Source organism: Daldinia childiae (genome assembly GCF_008694065.1).
Source record: "Daldinia childiae strain JS-1345 chromosome Unknown Scaffold7, whole genome shotgun sequence".
NCBI classification, from domain to species: Eukaryota; Fungi; Ascomycota; class Sordariomycetes; order Xylariales; family Hypoxylaceae; genus Daldinia; species Daldinia childiae.
Window position 1 is genome coordinate 1,579,717 of NW_022984648.1, and position 25,365 is coordinate 1,605,081.

The 25,365-nt window shown below is 46.9% G+C and overlaps 11 protein-coding genes across 11 annotated transcripts; 9 read left to right on the plus strand and 2 right to left on the minus strand.

Annotated features, from left to right (window-relative positions):
- Window positions 1-487: 487 nt before the first annotated feature.
- Window positions 488-2,794, plus strand: GL218_06721 (putative succinate dehydrogenase [ubiquinone] flavoprotein subunit, mitochondrial; the record flags this gene model as incomplete). The annotated part of the gene is made up of 6 exons (XM_033583447.1): window positions 488-532; window positions 641-695; window positions 755-828; window positions 904-1,232; window positions 1,297-2,520; window positions 2,575-2,794. 6 exons carry the CDS (start codon window positions 488-490, stop codon window positions 2,792-2,794), a joined length of 1,947 nt encoding a protein of 648 aa, XP_033433708.1.
- Window positions 2,795-4,156: 1,362 nt separating this feature from the next.
- Window positions 4,157-4,722, plus strand: GL218_06722 (uncharacterized protein; the record flags this gene model as incomplete). Its single annotated transcript, XM_033583448.1, has 2 exons — window positions 4,157-4,400; window positions 4,472-4,722. The coding sequence occupies 2 exons, from the start codon at window positions 4,157-4,159 to the stop codon at window positions 4,720-4,722; spliced, it is 495 nt and encodes a 164-aa protein (XP_033433707.1).
- An 812-nt stretch (window positions 4,723-5,534) lies between these two features.
- Window positions 5,535-6,465, plus strand: GL218_06723 (3-oxoacyl-[acyl-carrier-protein] reductase FabG; the record flags this gene model as incomplete). The annotated part of the gene is made up of 4 exons (XM_033583449.1): window positions 5,535-5,821; window positions 5,896-6,076; window positions 6,135-6,242; window positions 6,298-6,465. The coding sequence occupies 4 exons, from the start codon at window positions 5,535-5,537 to the stop codon at window positions 6,463-6,465; spliced, it is 744 nt and encodes a 247-aa protein (XP_033433706.1).
- Window positions 6,466-7,272: 807 nt separating this feature from the next.
- Window positions 7,273-8,594, plus strand: GL218_06724 (Serine hydrolase-like protein; the record flags this gene model as incomplete). The annotated part of the gene is made up of 3 exons (XM_033583450.1): window positions 7,273-7,512; window positions 7,569-7,709; window positions 7,779-8,594. 3 exons carry the CDS (start codon window positions 7,273-7,275, stop codon window positions 8,592-8,594), a joined length of 1,197 nt encoding a protein of 398 aa, XP_033433713.1.
- A 401-nt stretch (window positions 8,595-8,995) lies between these two features.
- GL218_06725 (uncharacterized protein) lies at window positions 8,996-9,664 on the minus strand (the record flags this gene model as incomplete). Its single annotated transcript, XM_033583451.1, has 1 exon — window positions 8,996-9,664. One exon carries the CDS (start codon window positions 9,662-9,664, stop codon window positions 8,996-8,998), a length of 669 nt encoding a protein of 222 aa, XP_033433712.1.
- A 3,064-nt stretch (window positions 9,665-12,728) lies between these two features.
- Window positions 12,729-13,349, plus strand: GL218_06726 (Cytidine deaminase; the record flags this gene model as incomplete). Its single annotated transcript, XM_033583452.1, has 3 exons — window positions 12,729-13,084; window positions 13,146-13,227; window positions 13,290-13,349. The coding sequence occupies 3 exons, from the start codon at window positions 12,729-12,731 to the stop codon at window positions 13,347-13,349; spliced, it is 498 nt and encodes a 165-aa protein (XP_033433711.1).
- Window positions 13,350-14,709: 1,360 nt separating this feature from the next.
- GL218_06727 (High-affinity glucose transporter) lies at window positions 14,710-16,641 on the plus strand (the record flags this gene model as incomplete). The annotated part of the gene is made up of 7 exons (XM_033583453.1): window positions 14,710-14,731; window positions 14,791-15,013; window positions 15,068-15,224; window positions 15,279-15,359; window positions 15,415-15,738; window positions 15,806-15,921; window positions 15,981-16,641. The coding sequence occupies 7 exons, from the start codon at window positions 14,710-14,712 to the stop codon at window positions 16,639-16,641; spliced, it is 1,584 nt and encodes a 527-aa protein (XP_033433710.1).
- An 835-nt stretch (window positions 16,642-17,476) lies between these two features.
- GL218_06728 (Engulfment and cell motility protein 2) lies at window positions 17,477-19,597 on the plus strand (the record flags this gene model as incomplete). The annotated part of the gene is made up of 1 exon (XM_033583454.1): window positions 17,477-19,597. One exon carries the CDS (start codon window positions 17,477-17,479, stop codon window positions 19,595-19,597), a length of 2,121 nt encoding a protein of 706 aa, XP_033433715.1.
- A 790-nt stretch (window positions 19,598-20,387) lies between these two features.
- On the plus strand, window positions 20,388-21,625 carry GL218_06729 (putative px domain-containing protein; the record flags this gene model as incomplete). The annotated part of the gene is made up of 2 exons (XM_033583455.1): window positions 20,388-20,463; window positions 20,547-21,625. The coding sequence occupies 2 exons, from the start codon at window positions 20,388-20,390 to the stop codon at window positions 21,623-21,625; spliced, it is 1,155 nt and encodes a 384-aa protein (XP_033433714.1).
- A 618-nt stretch (window positions 21,626-22,243) lies between these two features.
- On the minus strand, window positions 22,244-23,509 carry GL218_06730 (Serine/threonine-protein phosphatase 2A activator 2; the record flags this gene model as incomplete). Its single annotated transcript, XM_033583456.1, has 1 exon — window positions 22,244-23,509. The coding sequence occupies one exon, from the start codon at window positions 23,507-23,509 to the stop codon at window positions 22,244-22,246; it is 1,266 nt and encodes a 421-aa protein (XP_033433470.1).
- A 446-nt stretch (window positions 23,510-23,955) lies between these two features.
- Window positions 23,956-24,859, plus strand: GL218_06731 (Exosome complex component RRP46; the record flags this gene model as incomplete). Its single annotated transcript, XM_033583457.1, has 3 exons — window positions 23,956-24,145; window positions 24,218-24,375; window positions 24,449-24,859. 3 exons carry the CDS (start codon window positions 23,956-23,958, stop codon window positions 24,857-24,859), a joined length of 759 nt encoding a protein of 252 aa, XP_033433471.1.
- Window positions 24,860-25,365: the final 506 nt, after the last annotated feature.

The window sequence follows — 25,365 nt, forward strand, 5'->3', positions numbered from 1 at the left end:
ATTTCCCGAGTATAAGAGTACCTATCTACCTTAATCATACAAAATACTAAATGTCATGTTTAAGCGAATACGTACAAAGTATATGCATATGTGTATGTACTAGCACTAGTATGTACGACTCGGCACATAAGGTATTCCCATTGTCTAATTACACGTGATGATGATGCCGATGGCTAAAACGGCTTACTGGAGCGAATGTGGGAGAGAGTGGGTGAAGGTGGGTAAATGTACAAGAGTACCTCCTACTTGGGGAAAGGCCCGGCTTTATTATCCCTCGGTAATCAGAAACGACGCTATTGGAGGAAGGAATTCGATCGTCTGGAAGCAGCGGTTGAACTTCGACCGGCATCATCACTTTTTTTTCTTGTCTTTCGCCTTTCGCCTTTCGCCATTCCCCATTCCCCGAAACTTGTAGGACAAGAGAAGAGTTGTTCGATACAACCCTTTCTCTCCTTTTGCCCTCCTTCTTACTCGTTCCCTATTCGTAATGGCATCTTCAATGGCACTAAGAAGGTTAGCCGCTGGCTCTACCGTGAGTATTTCTCCCTTACTTTAAGAACCTCAGAATGTGTCGCATAGATTTGGGCTTCCCGAAGTTTAGAGTGCGATGAAGATATTAACTACCATTCGTCTTTAATAGTTCTCGAGGGCAGCCAGATGCCAAGCCAGAACCTTCACTTCTACGCGCCCTGTTTGTATGTGCCCCGCCAAATTATGTATGATGGAATTGATATCTAATTGCATGTGCGCGCAGCTCGGATCATCGCGAATAACCCACTACGGGCCAAGGAAGCGCCGATACATGTTAGCAACAAATACCCCGTTATCGTACGTCGCACGTTCCACGTTCCACGCTTTTAGAGACAATGCTTTTAGGATCAACAACGGTTAACTTGACCGTAGGACCACGAATACGATGCCATCGTCGTCGGTGCGGGCGGTTCCGGTTTACGGGCAGCCTTCGGTCTGGCGGAAGCTGGCTTCAACACGGCTTGTATATCGAAGCTCTTTCCTACGCGAAGTCATACCGTCGCTGCACAGGGTGGTATCAATGCCGCCTTAGGAAACATGCACGAGGATGACTGGAGATGGCACATGTACGACACAGTAAAGGGTTCTGATTGGCTTGGCGACCAAGATGCTATTCATTACATGACGAGAGAGGCACCCGCATCCATTATCGAATTGGAAAACTACGGTTGCCCGTTCTCGAGAACAGAAGATGGAAAAATGTAAGTCGAGGCTGAACCTCGCATAACACATGGCCACATGGTCGCTTCTAACATCAATTGCTAGCTACCAGCGTGCTTTCGGTGGTCAATCGCAGAAGTTTGGCAAGGGTGGTCAGGCCTACCGTTGCTGCGCTGCTGCTGACCGAACGGGACACGCTCTCCTCCACACACTCTATGGCCAATCTCTACGACACAGCACTAACTACTTCATTGAGTTCTTTGCTCTCGACCTGATCATGGAAGACGGAGAATGCCGTGGTGTATTGGCTTATAACCAGGAGGATGGTACCCTTCACAGATTCCTTGCGCAGAACACTGTCCTAGCTACTGGTGGATACGGACGAGCTTACTTTAGCTGCACATCGGCACACACTTGTACTGGTGACGGTATGGCTATGGTTGCTCGCGCCGGTCTTCCCAACCAGGATCTTGAATTCGTTCAATTCCACCCTACAGGTATCTACGGAGCTGGTTGCTTGATCACGGAAGGTTCCCGAGGTGAGGGTGGTTACCTCCTCAACTCTGAAGGTGAGCGATTCATGGAGCGATACGCGCCTACCGCGAAGGATTTGGCCAGTCGTGACGTCGTCTCGCGATCCATGACCTTGGAAATTCGTGAGGGACGAGGTGTCGGTCCTGAGAAGGATCACATCTACCTTCAACTAAGCCACTTGCCTGCTGAGATCCTTGCTGAGCGTCTACCTGGTATCTCTGAGACCGCTGCCATCTTTTCCGGTGTCGATGTTCGCAAGCAGCCCATCCCCGTCCTACCGACTGTTCACTACAACATGGGTGGTATCCCCACGAGATACACTGGTGAGGTTCTCACTGTTGATGACAAGGGTAACGACAAGGTTGTTCCTGGTCTGTTCGCTTGCGGTGAAGCCGCTTGTGTCTCCGTCCACGGTGCCAACCGACTTGGTGCCAACTCTCTGCTGGATCTTGTAGTCTTTGGACGAGCCGTTTCTCACACCATCCGAGATAACTTCACCCCGGGTGCTAAGCCCAAGCCTATTAGCGCTGATGCTGGTGCCGAGTCAATTGAGATCCTCGACCAGGTCCGCAACTCCGATGGCCCCAAGAGCACAGCCGAAATCAGACTCGCCATGCAAAAGGCCATGCAGACAGATGTGAGCGTCTTCCGTACACAGGAAAGCTTAGATGAGGGTGTGAAGAAGGTAACCGAGATCGACGGTACCTTCTCTCAAGTCGGAATCAAGGATCGCAGCATGATCTGGAACTCAGATCTCGTCGAGACCCTCGAGTTAAGGAACCTTCTTACTTGCGCGTAAGTTATAGAATCTTTTTAGACTAAGAGATAATAAGCTAACGATATTATCAGTACCCAAACGGCCACTGCCGCCGCTAACCGAAAGGAGTCCCGTGGCGCTCACGCCCGAGAAGACTACCCTGAACGAGACGACGAGAACTGGATGAAGCACACGCTCACCTTCCAGAAGAAGCCCCACGGAAAGGTCGATCTCGGATACCGACGAGTCATCGGCACAACGCTAGATGAGAATGAGTGCAAGGCCGTCCCGCCGTTCAAGCGTACTTACTAAACAAACAAAACGATCAGACGAAGGTAGTGTGGTATCAATAGACGGACGGTTATTAGCTTACTTAATGTCAGCGATGGGGGTATAAGTTGGACGAGGCGTATCCTAGGTCTGGCAGATTGGGTGGGGAAGTGCGAGACGAGCCGTCCAATGTGGCGGGGACCTACTGTATGTATCTTATGCATGGTTTTGCGAACGATGTGTATACGGATAGAATACCAATATTTTTTTTCACTGTTCAAACTTGGGTGCGATGCTGTTGGTAGTGAGATGATGTATTAGGTATGTCTTGTAGTTGAGCGCAAGGAGTAGGGGGTAAGGGGTGGTAGGTAGTAGAGGGGAATATAAAAGGGAAGAGCCTAAAAAAAAACAAAAAGGAAAAAAAAAAGAATACCAGGTGCCGGATTCGAACCGACTTCTCCCTCGTAGCAATCCGTCATATGTCCTGCCCTCTTTGCTGTGACTCAGCCTTCCGCATATCTACTTAGTACACCAAGGCACAAGGTCATCGATTACGTCCTGCCCATTAGTCCACTGAGCTAGCTAGGACATCGGGACTACTGCTTCCTCGGGCGACTTTGCCAATAGTCTGACCTGGCTTGTGGGATGATGGGGGGGTTATTATGGTATATACGGTGTGTGGTTTTTGAAGTCTGTGACTCAGGGGGGTGACTTGGTGGATAGTGGGTACTTGACGGTAGACGGTAGTAGGGTTGGTATGGGTAGGGAGGGTGCTTGCTTGCTTGTTGCGTGGAGGTGGATATGTCACTAGATTCACTTAAACCAGGGCGGTGATGTTGAAGGTTCTTGTTGCTTGGTATTTGCTTAAAAGGGGATAGTTACCTACCTAGGTATAGGAAAATAGGATATCAACGGTAGGGAATATGAATATGAATACTATCAGGTGGAAGGGAGTTAGTCTTATACGACCAAAGTCGTCGTTCTATAAGCAAATTATAGTTATAGAGGTTAGTTGAGTCTTAGGATATCGTCTGCACTACAACGTCAGAGATGAGAAGTAAATGGGCCCGGAAAGCGAGCTGAGTTCGGAACTCCATGCCGTGATTTCGCAAATTTCCGTTTTTGGAGTATCATACATGGCTTGGATGCTCGTGACCACGAGAGGTGCCGTGTCTTAAGCCTCCATCAGCCTAAGATTATAGTCTGTATACTGGTAACCGTCTAGTTTACTCATAGTATTGTGACAGTTATCGTATGGATTTAAATATCTTCTTACCCCCAACCCCTCTAGCATGAGTATTTTCCTTCTTACAAATATTCCTTGTCTTCTTTCCTTTCCGCTCCGGCAATAGGTACGTTACCAACTAGAACATGTTACCCTACATATCCTACCTCAGCGCCACTATGCTCGGTCTCGTACACGGTCAGCCGAGCCTGAGCTTACCTGCCGTCACCGGGAGGAACAACATCTCGGTCTTTGAATGCTGGCAGCTTACCTCGCCGTTCATCAAAAAAGCGGGTATGGACGTGCTACGAATGGACGATATCGCAAGTGCATTATATCACATTATCCCGCCAAGATTCGACAGCGGGCGACACCCGGGGCCCGCAAAGCAATATGTCTGGGTCATCAGCGGCCTTATGCATAGTATGCTCCCTAGCTAATAAGACTTTTAGAGTCTGGGTATCATTAAGACTGGCTGATAATTGCCGAATTAGTGTACTTACCGAACGCCACAGATGAAGTAGTCCTACATGGTGGCAGATATGGGCTCATGTATATCGACGATACGGCGGATATCTCGGTTTGGGGTCACAGGACGACGTTTCCGGGAGGCGACGAAACGACTCTCCTTATGATTCCTGTTCGGGATGGGATCAACCCTCCCCATTGGGTTTTATATGATGGACCATGCAAGATTGGGGCGGCGCCGGTTGGTGACGGAGAATGGATGCCGCTGGACCTATGATTACTTACTTATAGAGAGTAGTATAATATGACAAGGTGTAAGAAGTCATATCAAACCCTAGTCCTCTTTCAAATAATTAATTTATCATTTCAGACCTACATATCCGTTCTATCGTTAGCCATTGATGGTCAAGAAGTACCGGTCAATTTTTGAAGACCTCGTTGAATTCAAATATGCTGGTATTAAAGATTGCATTCGATATATTTAAAAGCTTCGGTGGGGAGTTAATAAATATATGGAAGTGTTGACTTACCTCTTGTCTTAAGTTATCGACGTCGTTTCTAACATATATATATAAGGTACATAAGATTTACTAGTTATAATATACTAATTAGTATCACAGGAACTAGGCTTCGTTTCTCGTTCCTTGATTTCTTCTCCGATGCAGTATCTATCAAGAAGAGATAAGGTATCACGGATTTCCTTTAACTAGGTAGTACCTTGTTTTATCTTGAGAGCTTCGGAAAGAAGTTAGATACTAATAGGTGCCAAGCCTCGGATCATCATAGTATAATGTAATACAGCATAGTTTTTGACAGGCGGGGGAGTTCAACGGTATTTTGCTTGGCTGGTATGGGTGTCTGCTTAGTTCGTACGGCAATTTGCCCAGTTAGCACGGCAGTTCAATTCCGACGGAACACCCGGTTGCCGGTATCGTTTAATTAATAACTTACTAGACTTCAAAGGAATACATAAGGTAGTGTTCTCCCAAACGCCAAGCGAAAGCCATTTTACAAAAAAATATTATTATAAAGAGGGGACAGGCTAAGAAGCGACATATATATATATATCAAAAAATACTCAAATTCGTAATGTCCGTTGCACTGATCACAGCGGGGAGCGCCGGGCTCGGAGCCGCGGCAGCCCGGATCTTCGCGAAGAATGGTTTCCGAGTCATCGTGAACTACGCCAACAACGAAGAAAGGGCCAATAAGCTCTTAGAAGAATTACCGTCCCTGTCTACCCTGCCGGGCGATAATTTCGTCGCTATCAAGGCTGATCTAGGTAGCCGGGACGAGATCAACCGTCTTATCAAGGAGAGTGTCGATAGATTTGGTAGACTGGATGTCATATTCTCTAATGGCGGCTGGACTCGTTTGTGAGTTTGCTTGCTTGCTTGCCAGCCATCAGAAGGTCCTTATTTTATGATACCACTAACGTATTTGTCCACAGCCGTGGGATGGAGAGCATTGACGATAATGCATACGAGGAAGAATGGGATCGTGCCTTTAATATGAATGTCAAATCCCACCTATGGCTGATGCAAGCCTCTAAGAAGTATCTTGACGAAACCGAGGGTGCTTTCATTACCACGGCGTCTATTGCTGGTGTGATCCCAAGCGGTAGTTCTCTGGCAAGCAATCCCAGCCTTAGAATCTTGTTAGATTCGAACTTGTAATAACACCAAATAGGCATATTCCGCTACCAAGGCGGCACAGATCCATCTTGTGAAAGCGCTTGCGGTTATGGCTGCCCCTAAGATTAGAGTTAATACTGTCTCCCCCGGGCTATTGCTGACAGTGAGATACTCCAAACCGTTAGAATTAATAGCTAGAGTCTAACGTTAAATTATAGGAATGGGGAAGTCGCTTTTCAGACGAGCAGAAAGAAGCCCACCTGCAAAAGACCAAGCTTAAGCGTTTCGTTAGCGTTGAGGATGTCGCTGAACAAGTATTTACTTTTGCAAAGAGCAAGAGTACGACAGGTATCAACATTGTGATGGATTCGGGGTTCATTCTATGATCTCATCACGGTGTATATGCTAGTTCTGCCTAGCAAAGGCAAACATAGCAAGCATACTTGTGCTTGTCCATAGACCGATAAATATAAAATGTAAACTTTACTCATACTCGCCGTGGCTTTGATCAGAGGTGAGAATGACCGTGTGCACTTGTGGTTGATCATGTGGAATAAACGTGTAGTCCGAGTCGCATGTGGCTTTTAGAATAAATGATGTATAAATTAGCTAGGACCGATGACATGGAGAGCAAACAAAATAGTTAATATAAGATGGCTTAGCAAGGTGTATAAAAAGGATGGCTCCTGCCTACTATATACTATGTACAGTACTTACCTATATAGTGACGTAAACTCTACCTAAAAGGTACCTAAAGTTCCTTCCCGTTAGGCATATTCCTAGGCTGCCACGTGGGAAGGTTGAGTGGTTGCAGAGGCTTTTAGCGAATTATATGCATTTATACATGGACTAGGTACTTATAACATTCAGCCCTGCGTGTCAGCTGAGTAACAAGTCCGACCATTCTCTACTTCTAAATGACTCTATTTAATAACACACCGAACCCAACCCAACCCCGTTGGCTGCCTTGTCAAATTATATATTTTTTTATAAATAACTTCGCATCTCTATAGTCTCCAAACTTTGAACTCCGCTTAGAAAGCTTACGTTAGGTACTCTTTCTATTCGTTACCTAGTTACGAAGACATAAATTAACAAACTACCTATCCATCTAAATTCACGGATCCCCCGGTTTTGATACGGAACAATCGACTTGATTAGCACTAAAAATCGGGATGGAGGCTATAGCCTCTATGTGTCTCGGGCCTCCAACCGAGTCGGGGGCGGGATCAGGGTCAACTGCGGTGATAGCAACAACCGTTGTGACCACAGTTGCACTTATCTCGCTTGCTCGATACACATTATGGCCCGAGAAGCGCGCTGTCATACCCGGTCCTCTAACGACTAGCTTGCCTAAGCTTTCTCAGTCCGCTCGCTCCGAAATTCCCTATCAACCAGACGCATTCCCGGGCGCCAGAGATGTAGTTACGCCGGTGAGCCTCTCTTATATAATAGATAAACTAGTGCATGAGTTAATCTAAATTCATAGTATGGCAACATCCGTGTATATGAGTTTGGACCAGAAGATGGCCGTAAAGTTTTATTCCTTCATGGGATCAGTACGTCGTGTATGACTCTTAAGGGCATCGCCGTGCCGCTCGCTGAGAAGGGATGCCGGGTCATGCTTTTTGTGAGTAGACTTCGAAGACCCCGGTGTAAAATCATGTCCCTTGAAAAAACATTCGCTTACACTTCTTAGGATCTATTTGGACGAGGCTTTAGCGATGCGCCTGCTGATGTGCCCTACGATACCAGGCTGTTTGTTACTCAAATATTGCTCGTATTGGCATCATCTCCCCTATCATGGACTGGAGAGAACGGCTTGAGCATCATTGGGTACTCTCTCGGCGGTGGCATCGCCGCCAATTTCGCCGCCACCTTCCCCCACATGGTCGAGTCTCTAGTACTTCTAGCACCCGCTGGACTTATTCGCGCGGAGAACTTCGGGCGTGCGAGCCGACTCGTTTTCACGTCCGGTATTATACCCGAGCGCCTTCTTGCGTGGCTTACTAAACGCCGTCTGCGCCAGCCTATCGCCTCGTCCGTGTCTAAGAAGGTCCGGAAATCCATTAACGGCGTAGCTCCAAAAAGCCCCCTTCAGAGCGAAACCAAAGAGGATTACGTAGACGTCGCCGTGCAAGAAGCAGTAGACCCTGTTGAGGGGGAAGTGCCTCCAACGCCGTTTGAGCGCCAGGTCCTCGGTTATGTGCACTGGGCCCTTGACTTCCACTACGGCTTCGTGCAGGCTTTCATGTCGACGATCCGATACGGCCCGCTAATGGAACAGCACGGGTACTGGCGACAGCTAGCCAAGCGGAAGCCTGGAACTACGGCGGTAATCCTCGCTAAAGACGATAGCCTTATCCCAAAGGACGACTACGCCGAAGATGCCCTCCCACTTCTCGGTGGGGAGGACAACGTGTACTGGCGCATCGTACCTGGCTCGCACAACTTCCCTTTTACACACGCGACAGAGGCGCTGGAGCGCATTTATGAATTCTGGAGCATTCAATGAGGCCAAAAATACGAAAGGCCTCGTGTTCAAGTAGCCAGCCAACATAGATAGATCGCTAGAATCTCTTTTGTTTACAGCTGATATACCACAGTTAGTTACGACGGCCACGACAGGTACGACAGGAACGATGGAGTTTTATGTAGAGGAATATATTATTTAGAACAGCGTATAATTACAAATTCGATTACAAACCGGTTCGTTAAAGCCATGCCCGTTTTCCACTTTAGAAAAAAAAATGATTAGTTAGATATGTCGAAGAATAGCAGTTGCAGTAAATAAAAGAAGAAAAATCGGTTTCCTGGCTTCCGGTGCGTTTGTCACAATCCTGGAACCCCTTACCTTAGATTCAACACGCCGAGGCATCCGTAAATCCATATCGACATATACCCCTTTACGCCGGCTTAAGCATCCATAGCATCCCGACCATTCAACAAGATAATACACGTCGAGATAGCAACCACATCATCCAACTCGTTGCCATTAAGCACGAGCACAGCATCCTTATCGAACCCAAAGCCGGCGACCCGACCGACCTCGACGCGCTGCTGGTTCAGACACTTATACAAGATGCCGACGCGGCCGTGGGTCATGTCCCAGAAGTAGGGAATGCTGTGTCGGACAAAGGCCTCGTGCTTGCTATCCTCGTCGTGGGAGCTGCCGCCCACGGGATACATCTCGACCTCGTGGCGGGAGTGCTTGCTGCCGGGGGGGAAGCGGACGCGGGACGAGTCGAAGGAGACGAAGGTGATGTTGAGGTCGCACACCTTGTCGCCCGAGCGGCCGTCGACCATGGTCTTCAGCGTGCGCATCATGTTGCCCGAGGAGTTGATCTCGTAGGCCGGCGGACTGTTGCTGCTGCTCTGGAGCTGCTTCTGCGCGGCGCGCTCCGTGTCGTCGAGGAATGCGTGGTTGAAGTCGCCGGAGAAGGGCGCCCGGATTTGCCCCGATAGGTTGAGGATTTTGGCCGTCGTTTTGAAGTGCACGCATCCCTTGAGGAAGAATACTTGTGTGGGTTGCAGGACTACGTCCTCGTTGATGGGGAAGTCGTCGGGGTGGAATGGGTGGCCCATGATGCCTTCTTTTTTTTTTTTTTTTTTTTTTAAATGTATTCTTGTTTATAGGGAATAATTGGTAAGGTATAGATGCGGTTTGGTATTAAAAGGTGAATGGTGCCCTTCTTCTCGTTTTCTTTCCTTCGTTCCTCGTTTTACTTCCTCGTTGAATATTTTACTTTCCGCTCCCTAACCAGTGTAAGAAGTCTCCTTAAGTTGCGAACCCCGACGAGTATACGGGAGTTTCCTTCTTTTCGAATCCCAGGAAATACGATTGTAATTAACTAGAGTATTATTTGATTTATTACTTTTTAATTATTTAGGAAATGTCGAGATTATCATCAAGAACCGGCGCCGTGGTTGCTTATAACGGGGATCCGTAAGACGGGAGTTGGAGTGGATATATTCGTCGCGGAATGTGACGTCACGGCCGGCCGCATTACCTGATTTCCAGGCGTGGCTGCTCACCACGTCCAAGTTTTAAGAGCATATATGTGGCGGCCACTGGCGTCACCGAGACATATACGAACCCTATTACGTCCGTCTTATGGGTAAGACGATCTCGATCTACGTGGTTTGTTAGGTGTCAAACTATACATAGCAAAATGAGAGGTGTAATACTCACTTACCTTGGATATTTACCCCTTGCACCTTGCAGAGGTAAACAGAAACCTTAAATTCAGGTTATTCCTGATTTTGCAAAGCTAATTGCGGAAGCTAAGATGTTTCCTTAGAACCCAGCTGAAGGGATAGCGTTCTGGCTGTTAGTGATTGTTTAAACCATTGCAAATCCTAGTTCCCACCATTCCTTCAGCTCATACGTAATAGGTAGGTAATTTTCCAGAATTACATTATGTGACCTTCAATGAGCGTATAAGTACCTAAAGTCATATTCAAATCCTAAATTTACCACTTAAGATCTCGTGAGTTTAGATTGTGAAAGAGCATAAACTAGATGAGATTTTAATAATTATAAAGAATGCTGTTGATACGACCAAGTCTACATTGGTTAGTTTGTACTTATCTGATTCTTATCAATTCTATTGCCGAGAGAATAAATAGTCCCCGTGGAGCGCCTCGGAGAAACAACATCTCGCAAATAGTATCGAATGATGATGGTCCAAAATAGTCATGCTGATGAGAATTTGTGACAAATAAACATAGTCTAGATCGCCGAATTAAATATGAAATGAAAGAAATTCACGTCGCAGATTTCTATAAGCGCATCCCGAAAACTTAGTATGTAGTCCTTGCTACCGCTGTTAGTAGAATTCAAGGTCTCCCACAAGGTTTTATAAAAAGTTCTGTTTTAAGATTCATCTGCACAAGTGTACGCGTGCCGATATGGATGTCACCGATGATTTCAGTCCGTACAGGGCAGACGGCAAGCTCGTAAGTGTTAATTATCAAAATCTCGTAAAAAGACCGACTAACATGATGCGAAACCATAGCATGGCTTTGTTTGTGTGGTAACAGGGGCTTCGCAGCCTGTCGGCCAGGCCATCATTCAAGAGCTAGCAGGTCTGGCCGATCTCATCAAATATTTGCATTATGAGAAGTTAATAATAAACTAGCCCACGGAGCAGCTTGCATATACGGTGAGTTTGGATCGAAATATCTTAACAGATTAGCATTAGATCCTGACGAGGAATAGCATGCGACAGAACCGCCAGCTCAGATTTATATAAAGAACTCGTCGATAGAGTAGGGCAGGAATTCCCGAGCTGCAAGGTCATCCCGTACCCTTTCCACGTTGCCAAAGAAGATGAGACACTCGTCCTTATAGATGAGGTCCTCAACGCCTTCGGGAGACTAGATGTCTGGGTCTGCTCTTCTGGTCTTCTAGGACCCCCTTCGATCGAAGCCACTACGCCAGACGACTTACAGAAATGCTTCGAGGCTCATTCGTTGGCACCTTTCTTCACATTGAAGTACGCCCCTGCTGCGATGGCAAAACTGACCGAGAAGAAGACCTATCCGAATGCTGCACCGAAGAGCCAAAAGTATGGCAGTATTATTGTTATCAGTAGTGTCGCATCGGTTTATGGTGGATGCTGGGGGCCCTGTTATACTATGACATCCCACGCTGCTCTCGGCGTAGTGAAAGCAGGCGTCGCAAGTCTCAAAGGCACTGGAGTGAGAATCAATTGCGTACGTGAACCTAGTCTATCGCTGTTTCTTGAGCTCTAGTTAGAGCCAAGAGCGATTTCTCCTAGCTGCGAAATTCGAGGGTTGTTTGGTCAATGTTAATGCTAACTTGACCGTTCAGATATCTCCAGGACAAATCGACATTGGCGTAGACCTCCAGGGGGTAAGTAAGCTCATTTCTTCGGCCGATGATAAAATCAATGACCTTGAATAGTTCGATATGAGAGGGATGGCATCCCAGTTCCCCCCAGCCAGTCTTCAGAAGCCAGAGGTAAGAAAGTTAAGCCACGGTCAATAATACATCCCATTGACTTGATCGTTTAGACGCAAAAAATGACGATTGGGTTAGAGAGAGCTGGTAAGCCCCAAGAAGTAGCACGTGTTGCTGGTTTCTTGGCGAGCAGTTTCTCGTCCTATGTCATGGGTGCAAACCTCATTGTAGATGGCGGCGCATCGTGAGCTACCCTTGATTTACTCTTATCTATGATGTCCCAAGTTAAGCTAATTGATACTAGTGTAATGAATCCCTTGACGGTTCCTATGTAAAGCGACGACAGGAATGAGGGATATAAATATATTTTATATAAGATACTTATCAACCGATTTTGAATGGAAACATTAATATAATCGTTGAACTTATTATTCTTGATATGAGAGATGAATAAAATAAAGTTGAAATGAAGAGTATCTAAGGAATGAAGCAGCACCGTTTGCAGCTCTTATCGCGTTTCCGTCATTAACTGATAGCCTGATAGGTAGATACTTCCCGTAGATAAGAGAGCCCACTCCCAGCCCAACTATTCTAACAATATATAAAGTATTTATGTAACATCTTACTAAGGAACTTACTCTTAGTACCTATAATTTAATCCATTAGGGGATTCATTCACTCTTCGGCTTCACCACTTCATCTAGGTAGTCGAGAGAGCACACAATGCCTCCCCAGCATCAGATCCTACCAAGCGCAGATGATGCTATAGTCGAATCAACATGTCAGAAGTACAATCTGACTAAAGCAGAATTCAGCGAGCTGCATAGCCGTTGCGTTGCGGCTAAGTCGACGGCTTATTGTCCATACAGCCAGTTCCGAGTAGGCTCGGCTATCATCTCTGTCGACGGCGTTTATTTCAACGGAGCCAATGTCGAGAATGCCTCGTACCCGGTCGGCACATGCGCCGAGCGCGTGGCTTTCGGCAAGGCGGTGACTGAGGGACATCGGAAGATTAAAGCCGTGGCTGTGGCCACTGACATAACTCCCCCGGCTAGTCCGTGTGGGATGTGTCGCCAGTTGTAAGTTGAGAATCCTTTATTTTATGTCTAAATTAGCTCACTGGAATCCTAATTGTAAAAGTATTCGGGAATTTTGCGATCTTACGGTCCCAATTATCATGTTCGACAAGGATGATAACTTTTCAGTGTTCCGTCTTGAAGAGGTAAGTTGGCTGGCGTCAGTCTTTTATTAAATATAATCACAAGCTAAACTTTGTATGACCAGTTGTTACCCTTGTCTTTTGGGCCTGAAGCACTCCCTCCACCAGGATCACGCTCTGTTTGAAAGTATGTATGTAACATTGTATTGTAGAGGATTAGCTACTGAAATTGTAATTGGACCTGTTATTGTTGTGTTTGGTGTACATTTCTAGCTGTAACCTCGATAATTATGTTCTTATAAAGTTTAGCTCATCAATATTCGCGTGTTTCCAAGGATCATTTTGACGGTCTACATGAGCTGAATGGCTAAATGCGGGGGACCTGGGGCGGCGAACTATGCATTCAAGATCCAATATATATATTCTAGTCCTTAACGCAATGGTGTAAATCATCTTACGCATCTCTGTAACGTTTTAATCCTAGATAGAATACACTACTTAAGCTTTAATAAACCAACTCCACAAGTATAGTGAAACTGAATATATCCTGTTCCTGAGTCCAAGATAGGATAGTCAGACACAACAGCCAAGTTGTATCAAAAAATCTGACCTGGCTCAATGTAATCAATATCTACTTCGACTACTTTCAGCTTTTCTTTATCTTTTAAACTAGTAACTCATACATGAAGATATCGTATAAATCCAACCCAAGACATGCTCCCAGAATGTAACTGTAACACGATGTTAGTCGAGACCTTTGCTCGAGTTTCGCTGAAATTGGAGCCGTTCCCCACAAGCCACCATCCCCCGCAGCCCCGGGAATTGAAGCAGCTAAAGAGGTTAGACGATCTCGAAGTTCCAAGCGCACCAACCAGCAAGCTGGAAGGTCGGTCCGAGAAGAGGCTAGCTCGATAATCCCATGCTCTCCCGCCTCCGCAACTTCGTCCTAACGGGCAACGTACCCCGTATTCGCTGGAGTAATGTGGAGGACCGCAGAGCTGGAGCCGTACGGTGATTGGTAGTCCTGGGGATACCGTAGTATTAGAAGTGAGGATGTGGGGAGATGGACGGGTTAGTTGTAGGAGAAGGTCCGCGCTATAGGGTGGCCTTGCGCTCGAAGGATCTTGGAAACGGATGGGAATGTGACGTCGAACTTAATGGTCAAGCTTACCTGGGGGTCAATTTCTGCACCTATCGCAGCCCGTCCTTATCTGCGCTCCGTATTGCGACTTTACACCGATGGCTTCGGAAAGCTCCAGCTCCTCATATGGATTATGGCCCGATGGGTGCTGCCCCCTGCACGGCGGAAAATCACCGAATGGGCCCAAGATTGCCCATGCTACGCAGTAAGCGTGCGATGGCCATGACTGGGAGCAGCTTGGGTGTCATTGGGACGCATGCAAGTGAGCTTTAATATATGAAGGGTTCACTCCACCGCCATGGATTGTCGTTTCCCGAACTACTACTCTTCTTACTCGGCTTTGCCTTCACGCGTCAGAGCTTGTTTTCCTCCCCCGTGACAACCCTACGAGGAAAGCGATCAAGATGTCGAGGTTTCCAAAGATCAGTACGTCAACTAATAGCAGTCAATAGCAATTATATACGCGCAATGCTTACACGTCTTAGCAAACACTTACTTCATGGCGATTATCGCCACCGTGGGCGGTATGCTCTTCGGTTTCGATATCTCGTCCATGTCTGCTATCGTCATTACCGACCAGTATATCGACTACTTCAATAATCCCTCTGGCCTCACCCAAGGAGCTATTGGGTCTGCTCTTGCTGCTGGATCTGTCGTTGGTAGTTTAATGGCCGGTCCTATTTCGGATAAGTATGGTCGACGTGATAGGTACGTTTAAACTCTTCACTGGTATTTACTTGAGTTGAATCTCACGTCTTGTAGTATCATGTTTGCCTGTCTTTGGTGGCTAGCTGGAACTGCGGTTCAAGTTGCTACCACCGGAGTAGGCTCGTTAATTGCTGGTCGTGTCCTGAACGGCGTCTGTGTCGGTATCACCTCTTCTCAAGTCCCTGTGTATCTCGCAGAGATCGCCCCACGAGTAAGTTGAAACTTTGTGCTTGGAATCACTACCACTCGCTAACGAGCTATATAGGATACTCGGGGTCGCATTATCATTATCCAACAGCTTGCTATCGAGTGGGGTATCTTGATCATGTACTTTATTGGTTATGGAGTAAGTAGTTTCCACGATTCGCAAACGGTGAGAAATAGCTAACTCATTATTGTAGTGCTCTAAAATCGAAGGCACCGCGTCGTTTCGAACTGCATGGGGGACACAATTTATCCCCTGCGTGGGGCTTATGATCGGTCTTCCTTTCCTTCCTAGGTCTCCACGATGGCTCGCCAAAGTCGGCCGTGAGGAAGAGGCAATTCAAACTCTTGCTGATATCCAAGCTGGTGGTAACAAGGATGACCCACTTGTCGTCGCCGAGTGGGAAGAAATACACACTGTCTTGAACGCAGAGCGCGAATCGATTCGAGGATGGAAGAAGTTCTTCGTTAATGGCATGTGGAAGCGAACTCTGGCCGGAATGAGTGTACAGGCCTGGCAAGTAAGTCTTATACAAAGTGCTACCCCCATGAGTTTCAGTAACGCTAACACTACAAACCACTATAAAGCAATTGAGTGGCGCTAATGTTATCGTTTACTACATCGGATACGTCTTCTTGATGGCAGATCTCCAAGGTGATGTCAACTTGGTTTCTTCCGGTATTCAATATGCGATATTCATCATGTAAGTCATAATGAGCTAAGGTGATCCGATCCTTTACGATAGGTGCTGATTATTTTTAGTTTCACCACCATTATGTTCTTCTTCATTGACCGTACCGGTCGTCGAACGCTCCTCGTATCTGGTGCTATAGGAATGGCTGTATGCCACTTTGTAGTTGGTGGCCTTCTTGGTACCTACAGCATTGATGTCCCCGAGGGTGTCGGTGGAAACCACAATGTTGTTATCAAAGTCACGGGCTCCCCTGCTCACGGTGTCATTGCATTTAGCTACCTTCTCATTATCGTATATGCGCTCACTCTAGCTCCTGTCGCCTGGGTTTACGCTGCTGAGGTTTGGTCACTTGGAACACGCGCTACTGGAATGTCATTGGCTGCGGTGGCCAACTGGCTATTCAACTTCGCCCTGGGACTCTTCACCCCGCCGGCATTCCTTAACATCAAGTATAAAGTTTTCATCATCTTTGGTGTACTTTGTATCGGCGCGGCTATCCAAGCCTGGTTTACTTACCCTGAAACATGTGGCAAGACTATTGAGGAAATCGAACTATTGTTTGCTAAGGGCGCGCCAGCGGCGTGGAAGACTAAGAAGGGTGGTTCTCGTCTTGAGGCTGAGATCCAGGCCGTGTTGAATCGCAAAGAGCATGGCGAAGATGTTCATACTGATGTACATCCGGAACTCCAGAAGACTGCAACAAGTGAGGTAGCTAAGGAGACCGTATAGGATTTCCTCCAATAACGATAGCTATTATTCTGACCTCTGGTATTTACGAGAGGTTGGAGATGCTATATGGTACTTTTATCTTGTTGGAGTTTGGGGGGATATAAGCGAAGGAAGAATTATAGCTCATATACCACATAATTTGAATATTTCTACCGGAGTTATTCGGAGAATAGCACCCAAATACCTGGTAGATTACCTGGGTACAGGGTTCTAATTGATTTCTATTGTTCCGTAATACATGTACAATTTAAATATGTACCTAGGTAAGCACGAAGTGAGACATTGCGCTACCCCTAAACTTTACCGTTCTTTTGTTCTTTTGGTCTTTTGGGGAATCCGGTTCCTTGCATGTGCAGATATTTATGTAGGCAGGTACATACAAAATTGGAAGCCAAGAACGGAAATAGGAACTGCCCCACATCAAAATGTCGGTTCCCCTTACCCAATCTGCTAATCTGCCAATCTGCTAATTCCAACATTGCACCGATTTGTTCGATTTGTTCCAGATCTCAATGCGCCCATTGCTCGACACTCCTTATCTTACCTTTTCTCTTCTCCATATTCGTCGAGCCGCATTAGCAAAGATCAACTGTCGGCAGCATTCAACACCTGGCAAAAAAACAAACAAACAAACAATAAACATAATACATATGCCATTGGTGTGTCATGGTAACTTGTTAATGTGATTATGTATTTATAGTGTCTTGTTGAGCTTTTTTTAGCCCTTCAGCAGCTACGTCGCGCTGGTTCATGCCGATTTCCCCCTGCGATTGACCGCTGCCCCTCCGACCTCACATTCGCAAACCTATCCGATCGCGTTTCCAACACCACAAGTATGGACCAGGCAGATATACCGGCATTGCTGTCGCGGTTGGCTAGCGACGAAGATGCCGCGCGGAAAATGGCAGTTTTTAAACTGCAATCCTCTATAAATGACCCTTCCTTCGCCGATGTATTCATCTCCTCTGGCGGTTTAATTATACTACGGCGTCTTATCATGAGTACCGGCGGCAATACCCTCGCATATTCGCTACAAAGTCTCACTCGACTGCTTGAGGTGGACATGGGATGGGATATCTTCGAGGGCCCGACTGCAGGTGATTTAGTTGAGCGCGTTGTCGAACTCATCGTCACAAATCCATTGGTCAACATTCTTCGAGGTGCTATGTCCATTCTCGTCGCACTTGTCAGCCATTCGCAGTCTACCTCGTCAGGAGGACGGGTGCCTGTATCGTTCGGCTTCCGCGCATTAAAACCAGCGGTCGCCGTATATCCACAGTTCTTCGACCTCGTCATACAGCAATTAAACTCGGCGGACCACGCCCTCTGCGCCAACGCGCTTATGTTGATCAACGCTCTCATAAGGGATGCCGTCTCAGGCGAGTCTAATCTCGACAGTAGTAAGACAGCTGGTACTGGGGAAGAGTGGCCTAAATTTATAAGGAGATTACAAGATCTGGGTCTAATCAAGGCAGTATACAACTTGATGCAAAGTTCGGCACTGCAAGATCTTGCACATCCGCTGTTGGAGTTTCAGTCTCTTACGAAGGTGCTGCTTCAAAAGTGGCGGCAAGTTCAGGTTGACGTTGAAAGACCCGAACATAGGAGAGCGTTAAAAGGGCTTCACCTTGCTAGCGCACCAAATAGAGACCATGCGAGTGGCGTAGGGAAAGTCGAAGAGCTTCAGGAGTCCGGAAAGAAGGGTAGCAGAAGACACAATCCCGAGAAGTGGAGAAGGCTTGGCTTCGAGACTGAGGGTCCGGCGGCGGAGTTTAACAATACGGGGTTTCTTGGGCTTATGGATCTTGCGGACTACGTGCGAAAGAACGAAGATGGTTTTCAGAAGTTACTTCTGGAGCAGGCCACTAAGCCGCTTCACGAACGTTGTCCTATCGCTAGATCCAGTCTAGCGGTTACCCTTATTTTGTACGAACATTTCGATTGTGATAAATCAGAAATGGAAGACCTAAGAGAATATCAATTATCAGACGGAAATCACCAAGACAAACTCTTCCGACCGTTACTTCTCCAATGGTCTAGATTACATACTGCTGGTTTAAATGCATTCTTCAAGCTATGGAAATCTACAGGCGCAGAACAGGAGGATTTTGAGAAGGTGGCAGAATTGGTTCGTATACTTGTCGACCAGGTTGTAGGACAGGCTGGCCGATCAAAGGACGTCTTAGAGGTCGAGGATGATCTAGTTGAATACGACTTAGGGCGGCTGCGCGAGCTCCAAATGGAGCTCCTAGAACTCTCGTTCGACGACCAATGGGGTCAGCACCTTTACAAAGTACGGGAAAGCTTAAACCAAGAGGCTCTCACATTTATCAAGGAACAACGTGTCCGATGTCTCTTACAAGGTTGCTGGTTTTCGAAGCCATCGACGCGGAAGGACGACCAAGGGAATAATGCATCCAACCGCCGTGCAGCTAATGGTACAAATTGGAGGTACGCTAAATTGTCGCACAACCGCCGCTATCTGCACTGGGCCGATTTTGCGTTTCGAACCGGGCCGGAGCCGAACCTGGATGCGCTTAGCGAGAAGGTAGATCTACGAGAAGTTAGCTCTGTCGCGTCTAACGTATCTGCTCCGTCTGGTGATGCGGGCGGCGAGACGAGCAACAGCACAAAGATTACAATATTTGGCTATCTTAATATTGACGAGGCCAACAAGGCTAAAGACCTGAGCGACATAAAAGAGGAGCCATTGCTCACTTTACATCCTTTGAACCATAGCCTAGCATCGGAATGGCTCGACGGCTTGCTAATGCTGCTAGGCCAAACCCCTATAACAGCAGAGACTAATAAGCTCATCAAGCTAGTACAAGACTATGGCATGAAGATCAGACTGTTGAATGTCCGGATGGAAGCTACTTACATGGGTCCACCAGAAGGTGCAGGCGTAGTGCCGAGTAGAGAGGAACTAAATGACGATTATTGGTACGAAATTTAATATGATTTCCTCCACGAATACGTAGAGGCATCGGGCAGCATCGATTTTGGGTCGCATACTTACTGTTAGTACAAGTCTGCGATCCAGAGTGCAGAAGAGGTGGTACTATTACACTGGTTTCAACGTTAATCGACATACAGACTCGCCCGCAGGGGATGAAGCTTTTACGGCGGATCGTTTTTATCCGAGGATACCACGATTAGTTTTTGTACTCTTAGAGGATATACCCACGACTGAATTAAGAATCGATATTATAAATAATCGACATGTGTAATTAGCTGTATCTTATGGCTTCTTAATACAGGATAAGCCTGACTTAAGATAGCCATAAGTTTATATATAAAACTCATCTTATACTTTTAAGTTTAATCGTCTAACTTGTCTAAGCTTATTCAATAGTTAGAACTACATAATTATTCGTAAGATCTATTGAACGTTCTGCGATGTACTGCGGGTGATTCTGCCAAGGTTTGCGGGTAATATATATATATGTGCATAGGAGACATATGTACTAGCGTGGTTGCTTCCCGGTATCCACTTAATATGCAGCTTTAGTTACAACCAGTTTTCAGCCCAGCCCCAACCACCTGGCACCACTAAAGAATTCCCCACCCCGCCGTTACTCCTAATCTTTGAGTTTATCATTTATTGCTGTGAAACAATTCCAATTCCGTTTACAACTCTTAAGGGTCTAGATTCGGACAAAGATACTTTGTACTGAATTTATATCATATGATTACAAATATATGCCTCTGAATAAATATAATATCAAAGAAGCTTACCTAACAAGATGCGCCGGTCGGGCGCTCCTAGTCCTTCAGGCAAAGTCCCATTGAATGGGCACTTTAGGAACGGTATTTGGTATTGTAAGTTATATATGACCTTGAACTTAATATATCATATCTGCTACCACACGGTAAACTAATTAACTTACTATTTGCAACGCTAGGTAACTGTATTCCTCGCCTTCCCGCAATTCAGTACCTGGCCAAGCGAGAGACCCCCAATAAGGGACGATCGTTCTACGCCTGCAAAAAGGACAGAAACAAAGAGAATAAATGCAATTTCTTCTTGTGGACTGAGGAAGCTCACACGCGCGAAGTTAATAACGTCCTAACTAATTCACGCAGCGAGGTTGAGGGAACTCCTAGCCAGCGGCCTAAGAAGAGGCAGCGAACGCTCCATGAGAGCATAACTCCGGCGAAAGAGAAGCGACAGGGGAAGACTCCTGTTACTAGTCTAGCAGATCTAGATTGTATGCTTAACCCCGATTCTCCTTCTGCGACAGCTCAAAGCTCGACTATGAAGACTAGATCTAGCTCCAAGGAGGCGGCCAAAAGTGTACAGAAGAGCGCTTCATCAGACGAAAATGATGATTTAGCTCACACTTCAGACGACGCTCAGGCGCAATCTGATTCGGCGCCAGACACGCCATCGGCAGCGCCGAAGAGAAAACGGTCAGATGTCGAAGAGTACAGCGACCTCACTTCCGGCGAAGAGCAGGAACTCGTTGCTCTAGCCAACAACTCAGCCCAACCCCAAACCAAGCAGCGCAACGCCTTCGCCACCCCCTCCGGCCCTCGCACTCTCATCGAAGACGGCATGGCAACCCCGCTAACCGAAAAGCCCACCCGCCGCGTGCTCTTCGCAGACCCGTCTTCCCCCATCACTCCCAAGCGGGACCTAGCCGCGTCCTCAACCAGCCCCCCGTCCTCCCAGCAACAACAAGACCCCGCTACGCCCGGCAAGGAACGGGAGCTCACGCAGGAAATCATGGCGCTTCTGTACGACCAGAACATCGACGGCACCGTGCGCCGCAAGATACGGAGCACCTTGGATCGGCACGCGGCGCGCGCCAAGGGCCTCGAGAGAGGGCGCGATGCGTCGCGCGAGGCGGCTAAGAAGGCCGAGGCTAGGGTCGCGGAGCTGCAGCAGCGGGTTGCGGATCTGGAGAATCAGAGGAGGTTGGATGGCGAGGCGAGGCAGAAGATGAGGACGGATTTGATGAAGTTGTATCGGGAGAGTTAGGGGGGCGTGATGAGGGGGGTGGGGAGTAAGTACCTAAGTAGTAGGGAAGAGGGGATGAGGGACTGGCGTCGTTTTAAGTTGCGTGTTTGACTTTGCGTGATGGCGCTTGGGGTACAGTGTACCTTAGGTATTCACTACGGAGTTTAAGTATCCGTTTTTGTGGACGGTTGGCTTGGTTGATTGTATTTCCATGATACTGAAGGATACCCTTTGGTTTTCTGCTTGGTAGTAAGACACCAGACAAGTAGTTAGGTTAGGTAGTTAGGGTTATGAATTATGGCCATGGTCGTGAGGCGTTAATATCATTCCAATTATACGTCCAGTTTGAGGTCCAGTTTGAGAATAACTAGTTATATGATCTTAGTTTTAGTTGCTTTCGTAGCTTTCTAATCTGAGTTTCCGGGTTGCAAATAACACCGGTTAAGTTTACCATAGGTATAATATTATATATGTCGTTCAAAACACTACTAGTTGAGATTGTAACATCAAATATTACGCCTCGGTATTGTAGTATAACTAAAGCATCTCAATCATGGAAGTCTATTGAGGTATTGGAGTTCCATACTCTTGCGTTCTATCATAACATCGTCTTCATCTTTTTAGAAACAACCGGGGAACCTAATCAAACGGTATCCGGCGTAGCTCCCCGGCGCCCTGTTTCCGCATCGCCTGGGCAGCGGCAATTGCACTAGGGACCTTAATCCCACAGCAATCGCCCCAGCTGCTACCATTGTGCACATGCTTCACTCCGTCGTGCTCGACAACCACTCCTCCACCTTCAGGTTCGTTTTCTTCATTTGATACGCCTACTTCAGACTCGGTGCTCATACCCTCCACAGCAGGCACCAGTGAGCCGAAGAGAAAGTGTTGCATCACTGGCAACTTTTTGAGCACCTCTTCGACAAACATCCTTCTCATACCGCCTTCAATCTTGGTCCAGTTCTTCGCTGATGAGATGTCGTCTAACATCGGGCTATGCCAACGCAAGCCTTTGACCGTCTTTGTGCTGTTAACAAAGTTCACCTGGCCAAGATACATGAAGTCATGGCCAAATTCTTCTAGGGTTAGTTCCTGGTGTATCGCCATGGGGGTAATAAAAGGGTGATGGAGAAGCTGGCTAGCTCCGAAAAGAAATGGTAGGAATTGGTAGTCATCCAAGCCCCAAACACCGTGGGAACCGGCTGGTTCGAGGTAGTATGTTGACTGGATTGTTCGCATAAGCTCTAGATACCGGGTAAAGACCTTGAGGACCAGTGCTTTGAAATCAGCTCTCTTCACAATCTGAAGCTGGTATAAGCACAATAGCCATATTATGAAATTTAATTCATGACCTGAGCCATAGTCTATTCTGGTCCGGTTGCCAAAAGATTGGTTAAGGTATGTCTCGACCTCTGATATAGCATCTTGCGATGTCAGACCGAGCTTCTGATGCCAAGACGGACTGGTAGCTTTGGCCTTGTCAAGAAAGGTACGGAAAACCTTGTTTCCAAACCGCGACCCTTCGGCATCGTCGGGAGGGGTGGCTAGAACTAGTGCTTCAACCTCATCGAGAACACCAATGATAGATTTGATGATGGGACTGCAGTCGTCATCCTTAATAGCTGATATAGGAATGTCTACTACAGCATCTGCGAGACCGAAGACAAACGCTAGAATAAGGGTGTGAGTTTGTGATGAGAGAAAGAGTTTGTGGTCTTGGGTAGATAGGATTCGCCGGGTGGGAACCTGGAATGAATGAGATGAAGGGTCTGGTGGTGGTGGTAAAGTAGGCGTTTCTGGTGGTGGAAGAGGGTTTGATGGTGGAGGCCGTCGACGACGCGGCTCTAACTTCGGGATCTTATCCTTAAGATTGGGTATCGTTTGTAGGGGATTTTGGGTAGCCATGATAGGTTTAATCATAGAACCAGGAATAGTGTTTACAAAAATGTTGATCAGATCTATCTTAAGGCGATTATAATACTTTGATTATAAAGAAATGTAGGTGCAATATTGAAGTACCTAAGGTAAGTCACCCCTCAGCAATTATGCATTATTAAATAATAAATTCATATATCGAATTGATGAAGGAAATAGAAGTTGTTAGTATCTTTTCATTATTTCTATGTATTGGGCCATAGCTGCAGAATGTAATAGTACAACTTTGGCGGGGTTAAAGTACTTGTATCCTATGAAATGCAGCCGCACCTAGAATTTATCCTCTTGGCTACCAGGTCCCTACCTAATTGAGAAAAAAGTTCAATCCCAATCGTCAGATCAAGACCTCACCAATTCCGATTTTTGCGCAAACATCATTTTACAACTAAGAAAATCTCTTACAATTCCTCGCGAAAATGACGATCAATACCGAGCCAGAAGCATTACTGTCTCACCTTCAAAATTCTGACGGCTCCGCTACTTTCTCTTTTGCTGGCTATACCGTGGTTGGGGCTGTAAATGGGCCGATCGAGGTTCAGAGACGAGATGAGCTCCCGGAGGAGGCGGCCGTCGACGTGATCGTACGACCAGCTGCAGGGGTTGGAGGTATGACTTCCTTCGAAGCACACTGACCCTCATATATATATAAACATAACTCACCATTGCTATTTTGTGTAGGCACTAGAGAAAGACACTTGGAGTCACTGATTCAGTCGACTTTGCGCCAGATCATCCTCATTAACAACTTTCCGAGGACCCTCATCCAAGTTGTTCTACAAGTAACCACTACGCCCGAGAACGAATATGTCAATGCCAAAGTAGCACAGGCTACCTCAGTAAGCTGCACTTCAATATGGGGTTTGGAAGAAGAAAAGTATGATCATACTAACTGGACGTGCAATATTATAGAACCTGCCTATTTTGCCTGCTCTACTCCAGACAGCAGTGCTCTCGCTCCTCTCTGCTGCCCTTCCGCTGACGGCGACACTGACATCGACTTCCCTGGCTATTGTCGCTGATGGCCAATCGAAGAAAGTCGTCTTAAACCCTTCGCCGCGAGAGATTGAAACGTCGCAATCGTTCCATGTCTTCTCGTTTACCTCGCAGGATGAATTGATACTCGCAGAAAGTGAAGGAAGCTTCACAATAAAAGAATGGGATGATGCCTTTGCCGTCGCTCAACGTCAATGCTGCCCTCCCGTCACTACGGGCGATGGAGATACTCTCATGGATGATGGTAGCCTACCTGGCGCGGACTTGAAGCAGTTTACGCGTTCTACGCTGGAGGGGAAAATAGCCTCGGACTTACATTGGAAGTAAGCGATTTTATCCCGTACATCCTGGATCAACACGGACTATATTGTACGGATATGATTGGCTAGAATCTACGGCAGCAATGCTGGATTGGCGGTCAGTAATATGTACGTTGGTCTAGTCCCGCTCAGACATGTTTGATATTCCCGAATCGGCGCATCGCTTTCATGGAGATGCTATGGATTGGGGATCTTCTACCGGGTGCGGTGGATCATCTGGCTAGCTAATGGGGTTCTTGTTTACATTAGCATGGCAAATGTTGATCGGATGGTTCCTTTGGTAGGCGGACGGGAAAAACGGCAGCATCCCAGGAAGCTAATGGCTAGGTATGCGTTGCCAATGCTAGCCAAGAGTTTGGCAGATGTGCTGGGCTAACCGACGAGTCTGTCATAGGGACACTAAGAAACGAAGAAAGCGCTTCGTCCCGAGCACCAATCGAGTACGTTGGTGGGAGCATAACAATCTTTGCATACAAGATGTGTCTGCAAAGATTCACAGCGCATATTGTTCGT